At 44.4% G+C, this 8,207-nt stretch overlaps 1 protein-coding gene across 2 annotated transcripts; it reads left to right on the top strand.

The window, feature by feature from the left end:
* Positions 1 to 3,771: 3,771 nt before the first annotated feature.
* Positions 3,772 to 7,943, top strand: LOC144495928 (transcriptional regulator Myc-B-like). 2 transcript variants are annotated; one of them, XM_078216751.1, is made up of 3 exons: positions 3,772 to 4,129; positions 4,640 to 5,385; positions 6,729 to 7,943. In XM_078216751.1, exons 2-3 carry the CDS (start codon positions 4,653 to 4,655, stop codon positions 7,340 to 7,342), a joined length of 1,347 nt encoding a protein of 448 aa, XP_078072877.1. In that variant the 5' UTR covers positions 3,772 to 4,129; positions 4,640 to 4,652; the 3' UTR covers positions 7,343 to 7,943. The 2 variants fall into 2 exon arrangements, with proteins under 2 accessions (XP_078072877.1, XP_078072878.1); XM_078216752.1 differs by having other exon boundaries at positions 3,797 to 4,129; positions 4,646 to 5,385; positions 6,729 to 7,934.
* The last annotated feature ends 264 nt before the right edge of the window (positions 7,944 to 8,207 follow it).

Raw genomic sequence — 8,207 nt, 5'->3', positions numbered from 1 at the left:
ATGGTTTCATGGTCATCAGTAGATTCTTAATTCCAGATATTTTTTATATTGAATTCAAATTCCACCATCTGCTGTGGTGGGATTTGAACCCGGGTCCCCAGAACATTAGCTGAGTTTCTGGATTAATAGTCTAGCGATAATGCCACGAGGCCATCGCCGCCCCATGTCTCGACTGATAAAGCCCAGAAGATTGTATGTTTTTTTAACTGCTCTCACAGCCTGTCCTGCTACTTCCAATCATTTATGCACGTATACATATACACCCAAGTCTCTCTGTCCTTGTACCCCCTATGGCGTTGCACCCTTTATTTTATATGTTCTTCTGACTGGAATGAATCACTTCATATTTTGTGACATTGAACTTCATATGCCACCTATCCACCCATTTCCTCACCTTGTCCCTTTGAAGTCCTACACAGTTTTGTATCATTCACAAACTTTGAAATTGCATCTAGGTTATTAATATATATATCAGGAAAAGCCCTGGGGAACTTTGCTCTTGTTGGTTGGGCAGTAAATGGGACACTGTCAATTTTTGATGACAAATATCAATTTATGTTGGACTGTCCCAACCAGCAACTGGCCGATTTCAGTCTCTGGTTGATGCCAGCTGCAAAATCAAACCCAGATTGGCACTAACTTGTTTGCCTGTCCATGGATGCTGCCTGACCCACTGAGGTTTTCCAGCATTCTCTGCTCCCATAAAAACAAAATAGTGCGGATGCTGGAATCTGAAACGAAAAGAAACAGAAAATTCTGGAAAATCTCAATAGACCTGACAGCATCTGTGGGGAGAGAATAGAGCTAATGTTTCAAGTCTGGCTGACTCTCTACAGACTTGAAACGTTAGCTCTGTTCTCTTTCCACAGATGCTGACAGACCTGTTGAGATTTTCCAGGATTTTCTGTTTTTTGTCTCTGTTTCTGTGTCAGATTTGCAACATCTGCAATCTGGTGGCATAGTGGTTTGCACTTCTGGCTCACAGCACCAGGGACCTGGGTTCGATTCCCGGCTTGGGTCACTGTCTATGCAAAGTCTGCACGTTCTCCCTGTGTCTGCGTGGGTTTCCTCCGGGTGCTCTGGTTTCCTCCCACAGTCCGAAAGATGTGCTGGTTAGGTGCATTGGCCATGCTAAATTCTCCCTCAATGTATCTGAACAGTGTGGCGACTAGGGGATTTTCATAGCAACTTCATTGCAGTGTTAATATAAGCCTACTTGTGGCGCTAATAAATAAACTTTAAACTTTATTTTGCACCTGGTTATCTTACTTAGATTTGAATAAAACTAAGATCAGGAGTGATTTGGCGGGGGGGGGGGGGGGGGGGTGCTTTGGGGCGGGATTCTGCTCCCCTCCTCCCCCTGCCCCTCTGATAATTCTTCTGTCACACTGTAGTTACACTGGTGTCAATTGAGAGGGGTCATCCCAAAGGAGGGTGCGAATGATTCAGACTGACACTGTCATTTTGGGTATTGCAAAGCTAACATACCAGCAGATCAACACTCTACACCTGATAGTTAAAGCCAAAAGTCGTGTCCAACATCACTTGATCACAGAGAGCAGACCTTCAGGCATTGCCGGAACAAACACAGCATAGGCGCTAAAAGTCACCTATAAACATTTGTTAAGGGTTCAGTCATGCCTTTGGGATTCCAAGTATTTTGACTATGTCAATGTTTGGTAAGGGATGGGAGTGAGGATTGTGTATAGAGTTGGCCCACACTGCATGAAGCCATTAACAAATGGTGATTGCGTTGAGTTGCAAATCAAAAGACAGCCAGTGATCACGATCCAAGAGATCAATTGATATGGAACTGGGCGCTGTTCTCACAGTCCCAACTCTGGCAAGGCAATGAATAGACCCATTGTGCAGCCAAATCAGGTTCTCCGCGTTTAAGCACCAGAGGGCGCGTTTCAACCATTTTAGTGCAGAAGTCTTTTTTTTTGGCCCAAAAAAATTTCTCTTGACGAGATATTGGCTGCGGGATCCACTTTCAACATTTTTGATGGGGTTTGATAAGTTGAGCACTGGCAGTGTAAGTGAAATTTACTACACAGGATTAACACACGAGAAATGCAGCAAGTCACCCACTCCCCAGGTACATATTAACACTTATATGACTCTATCAGCGCAAAGTTAGTCTCAAAATCTCTACAATTATCGGGGTTCGTTCACCCAGTTCTCTTAGATGTGTCCCCCCCCCCCCCCACATACACACCTCACCACTTGATAACACCCTGAGATTATCCAGAATATGACAACACAAAAGTTACTCAAAGGGCAAATAATAAGTAAAAACTACGCGAAAAGCTATATCTGACAATTAGCCAACAGTTAACCACTGATTAATATGTCAGAGAAAAGAGTTAAATTATTGACAGGGAGCTGTAAAAATAGACCATTCGTTCAAGAAAATGAAATCAGAAATGCGTGGAAAGGATCTATCCGGATTCATGTCTGTGCTTTATAAATCCATTTATTTTACTGTTTTATTTAATTAAATACCTTTAATAAAGATTGGTGTTGTGATGGTGACCCATCTAAGATCAGAAATGGGTTGGTTCAAATATTTGGATTCGTTAAGATGGCAAAATCGCGGGAAGTTGAACTGATACTTTTACAACTCTAACTGTATCAGCACAGAATAGATAATAGTTTTTTTTCTTTGAAAATCCAGGTATTTTCTTTTCGTTCTGCAACCTGAGCAAATGTTCATCTAATTTCTGCCACAGCTCTCAAATGTCTTGTACAATTCCCCTCCCTCCTTCCATAAGGGGGAAAAAATCATGGACAATCATCTACTTGAAGTCTTTTGAGCGGATTCATTTGTACTTCTTTGCTTTGTTTTAGGTCATATTGACTAGATGTGTCACCATTTACTGGAATATGAATGTGTGTCATCTGTATTTGCAAACAATAATACTAACAACAGCCATGGGTTAGAATAAACGTTGGCTGGGATGTCTGGACACTCTCCTGGGGAAGGTGAAATAAAATATTTAAAATGAAAAGAAAACAAAGAAAAAAGACAATAAGGTAGTAAAATGCATTAATGAACACCCTAAACCTAATTCCCTGTCCAGTAAATAATTTAGTCAAGCCCTTCAAATAATTATCTTACATCCAGTAAATCATTACCTTCGACACAGAAAATAATAATTATTGAAAGGGTGGTGGGTCAAGGTTGGAGAAGTGGAATAGAATAAAGAGCATATGCACTCGAATTATAAACTTTTGCTTAAACAAAGCTTTGACAAAGGGTCATCTGGACTCGAAACGTCAGCTCTTTTCTCTCCTTACAGATGCTGCCAGACCTGCTGAGATTGTCCAGCATTTTCTCTTTGGTTAGAAACTTTGCTTTGCCAGTTTGGCATTGCATAAGTTAATAACATTTGCTTCACTACTGTAGCGTCCGCCCTCTTCTCTCTCTCTAAAAGACTGTGCAATGCTTCAGAGAAAATAGTCAAGGCTCTCTGTATTTAGATCCTGCTCCCCTCTCCCACTCCCCGAAGTGACCCTGGGGAGGTGGGGGGGGGGGGGGGGGGGAGTGAGTGGAGGGCTGCTGCTGGGGACTGCATGCGCAGGAAGTTGCTACATGTTGTGAAATGTAATGTTGGAAAAGAAATTGTTACGAGGAGGAGGGATGTTGGAGGGGGGGGGAGTGTAATATTCTTTTGGCGCGAAAGTAGGTGTGTGGAGCGGCTGGTGGGGGTGGGTGGAAGGGGGTGGGGAAGGGGGCGGAGCTGAGTCAAAGCATTAAACCATGTAACCACTCTAGTCAGGTTTAAAGCACTTTAGTGTAAGCAGGGCGCTGAGGCTGTGATAGTACAGGAGACAGACAGACAGACAGACAGAGACAAATAGGACGACCAGTGCCTAAAATACAAGCCGGCAAACTCACTAACACACACACAGTCCCATCATTGTGTGTCTTGTCTCCTTACAACACTAGGAGCTTCACACCAGGGAGAGAAGAGGTGCTGCTGCGATTTGGGATTTTTTTTATTTAGGGGGAAGAAGGATTTTTTTAAAAAAAACTACATTTGCTGCTTGCGGTGTTCTCTGCTGAGTTGGTGTCGGGGGCTTTTCGCTTGGAGTCTGTGTCCCGGGTCGCTGCTACATTTCTCGGGTAAGTGTTGCTCTTCTGCCTCCTTGTTTATCCCAGTGAATATTATAGATAATGTAGAGAGGAAAAGCCGAACAAAGCGCCCAACCCCTTTTCCTGCAGCCGGGGAGCCGGCCGGCGTTCCTTTTTAAAGGCAAAGTGTGTTGTCACATTTTCCTCTACAATCAATTTCTGAGTGGGCTATTTTAGATATTGCAGACAAAGACAGGTTTAACGGGAAAGTGTATGTGTGCGTTCTTTTTAAAGAGATAGATAGAAGTGGGGAGTGTTTCTCATCCCCCTTTGGTGGAGTAGAAGTTTTGCAATGTGTAGTTTGCTGCGTCAAGCCGTGATATTTAAAGACTTGGGCTTTATTGGGGAGCTGCCCATTTTGAAGGGGGCTTATATGATGTGTTCTGGGCGCGTTGGAGGGTTAAAAATCAATGCACAATTTTGCATTTGTTGCATTTATTGAGATTGGGGTGTTTTTTGGGGGGGAAAAAGATACAAAATTAATAATAATTTATCATTCAGATTCAGACTCAAGATGCCTCTGACTGCTCCAGCCACTTTTCTGGGCAAGAACTACAATTACGACTATGACTACGACTCCTTCCAGCCGGTTTTCTACGACGAGGAGGAGAATTTTTACCAGCAGCAGCTGCCGGCCCCCAGTGAGGACATCTGGAAGAAGTTTGAGCTGCTGCCCACCCCTCCCTTGTCTCCCAGCCGCCGGCCCAGCTTCAGCCTGCCCCCCAGCTTCTACCCTTCCAACGCCGACCAGCTGGAGATGGTGACCGAGTTCCTGGGCGACGACCTGGTCAACCAGAGCTTCATCTGCGACTCGGACTCCGAGTCGGTGCTCAAGACAATCATCATCCAGGACTGCATGTGGAGCGGCTTCTCGGCGGCCGCCAAGCTGGAGAAGGTGGTGAGCGAGCGGCTCGCCTCGCTGCAAGCGGCCAGGAAGGAGCCGGCCGCCCTCCTCTGCTCCTCCTCCACCACCCCTTCCTCCTCTTCTCCCCCGCCCCCCTTGCCCTCCTCCTCCGCCGCTGCCCGCGTTGCCTCCCCCTCGGCCGGCGGCGGAGTCTTACCCACCACCTCCTCCTCCTCTGCCCCCTCCGCTGCGCCGCTCCACCTCGGCGGCACCTACCTGCACGACCTCAACACCTCGGCCACCGACTGCATCGACCCCTCGGTGGTCTTCCCGTACCCGTTCACCGAGCACAAAGCACCGGCAGCCGGCAGCCCCCCCGCCACAGATACGCCGAGTGACTCCGGTAAGGATAATTGGACCCCCCCCCCCCCCATGCCCAGAAACGTTTTGCAAAGACACACAAATTAAAATGCATTTTAATGCTTAAAATTTTGGGATGGAAATTGCATTTTAGTTGCACTCCCAAATACTAGATATACGAATAAATGAAATTAAAGTACATTTTAATGCTTAACACTTGGGTGGAAATCGCACTTTATGTGAATTTCCAGTTACCAAATGCACAAATAAATTAAATAAAGATACATTTGACTGCTTAAGAGCTGGAAATTGCATTTTAGTTCCAATTCCCAGATACGAAATACACAAATGAAATTATAGTGCATTTTACTGTTTTAACATTTGGGGCGGAAATTGTATTTGAATTCCCAGATACTTTTTTTTGGCAAATGAACAAAAAGAAGAAATTAAAGTGCACTTTAATGTTTAAATCCTGAGGGGAGAAGGGAAATTGAAATTAAATTCCCAGATACTTTTTGCAAATACATTAAGAAATTGAAATGCATTTTAAATGCTTAACACTTGAGGGGGAGGAGGACTTGACTTTTACTCGAATGCCCAGATATATTTTGTGAAACAGAAATAAGTTAATATGTGTTTTAATGTTTAACGGGGTGGTGGTTACATTTACTTGTTTTCCCAGATACTTTTTGTAAATGCAGAAATTTTAGTCATCAACACTTGGGAGAAAAATGGCATGAATAAAAAAGGTTTTGCATTACATTAGCAATTCTTGAATTTAATGCAGGCGGGGCAGAGCTTCTAGTCTTATTTGGCTTTTGGGATTGTGTGTGTGCGCGTTTTAAGATTTTATTTCTATTGCATTTTTGATGCATGTGTGTTGAATTTAACATTTTTAAGACATTGCGTGTCGGCCACATTGCAAATGCACAGAGGGAAGGGAAAGAATCTGCGCAGATTTTTTTTCCCCCTGTGTGTGTGACCATTGGATTTTCAGTTTAGTCGTTCCGGGACAAACTGGGTGAAAGTGTAATCGGGGGTTGGATATTCCGGACTGACAAGTTTCAGAAGAACGCGTCAGCCTTTTATGAAAGAGGCTTTTCACTCCTCTCACCGCCAACCAGCTGAAAGGGCGTGTTTTAATCAAGTCCTTCAGGCAGTCTTTAAGCAGAGACTGCCTTGGAAAGGGGGAGGGAAGAGAGAGAGAGGGAGGAGATACTGATATATAAGGCGCCCTTGCGCAATATCCTTCACCGAATAGACTTGGGTTGGATTTAGTGACTGGTTGTAATGCAAATATCAGCTGACTAGGGGCCCCATTTGCAGAGAATGCTTCATTCAATGCACGAGTTTGTCACTAACTTTTCTGTTATGTTGCCTTCACAGAAGAGGAACAGGAGGATGATGAGGAAGATGATGAATATGAGGAGGAGGAGGAGGAAGAGGAAGATGAGGAGGAAGAGATTGACGTGGTGACGGTGGAGAAGAGGCAGCCCTCTGCCAGGCGGGCCGAGTTGAATACCAACACAGCCGGCATCGCCAGACCCCAGCACAGCCCGCTGGTGCTCAAACGCTGCCACGTCCCCATTCACCAGCACAACTACGCCGCCCCCTCGCCGCAGCCCCCCGCCAAGCGCCTCCGGGTGGAGAGCAGCCGGATCCTCAAGCAGATCAGCACCAACAGCAAGAGCAAGTGCCCGAGCCCCAGGTCCTCGGACTCGGAGGAGAACGACAAGAGGAGGACGCACAACGTCCTGGAGCGGCAGCGGAGGAACGAGCTGAAACTGAGCTTTTTTGCTTTGCGGGATCAGATCCCGGAGGTGGCGATGAACGACAAAGCGGCCAAAGTGGTGATACTCAAAAAGGCGACGGAACACATACTGTCAATCCAGTCAAACGAGCAGAGACTGATATCGGAAAAAGAACAATTGAGGAGAAGGAGAGAACAACTGAAGCACAGGCTTGAACAGCTGAGGAACTCTACCCGACAGAAATACTAAAAAAAAAACTTTCCATTTTTTTTGTTGGTTTTATAGACTGCCTAACGGCAATTCTACTGTCTTAACTAAAGGCATTTATCTGAACATAAAACCGAACCTTTTTCCTTTTGCATGCTAATGCAACATTTGCATCATAAGACTGAAACTACACAACCATGGCCTGCCTCTTCGCTGTGGCGACACTTTGATTTTTTGGCCAGGAATATGTGAAACTGCCTCAAAGCAAAGACTTTAGACTTGGGAAAATGGGACATCCACACTTTTTCTCTGGCGGGGTGGATTTGCCATGTATTAGTTTCGCCAAAATGTTTAACTTTTAATTTACAGATATATTTGTATTTAAGCATTTATTTTTCTTAAAAAAAAAAGCAAAATTTTCTGGTTGACCATTATCCGGTCGAAACAGTTTGAAATTAAAAGTTGTTTTATTGATTTTTTTTCTAAAAAAAAATTTGTACAGTTAATAAATTACAGTAGAAAATGTATTACTGTTTTTCTGTAATATCACTTGCTAACCAGTTACAATCTGGAACTTTGTTTGCACCATTTCCCAGTTAGCATGTGAATTGTGCCATAAAAGAAAATACACCTGATCCTCGGTTGCAATTTTTTTCTTATTACGGGCCAGTCTTATTCAGTATACAGCAAATGATGTTCCATTGGATCAAGTGTGTGTTGAGTTGAAGGGGTATGAAGTATGCAGGCTCACAGTCATTCATGTCCAGAATCTACTTGGGAGAGATAAAGGTTCAAAAATGGAATCACGAGTTTTCGGAGCGCTGCTCCTTCATCAGGTGACACTCACCTGATGAAGGGGCAGCACTCCGAAAGCTCGTGATTCCAAATAAACATGTTGGACTTTATA

Source organism: Mustelus asterias, chromosome 7 (assembly GCF_964213995.1).
Source record: "Mustelus asterias chromosome 7, sMusAst1.hap1.1, whole genome shotgun sequence".
NCBI lineage: Eukaryota > Metazoa > Chordata > Chondrichthyes > Carcharhiniformes > Triakidae > Mustelus > Mustelus asterias.
Note: the sequence above shows the minus strand (reverse complement) of the source record. Positions and strands in the feature narration are given on the sequence as shown.

Excerpts from the sequence above, each read along its gene's own strand:
- LOC144495928 (XM_078216751.1), top strand. The coding sequence starts at position 4,653 with ATGCCTCTGACTGCTCCAGCCACTTTTCTGGGCAAGAACTACAATTAC. Across the intron at positions 5,386-6,728 it reads AGATACGCCGAGTGACTCCG|AAGAGGAACAGGAGGATGAT; the intron begins GTAAGGATAATT and ends TTGCCTTCACAG.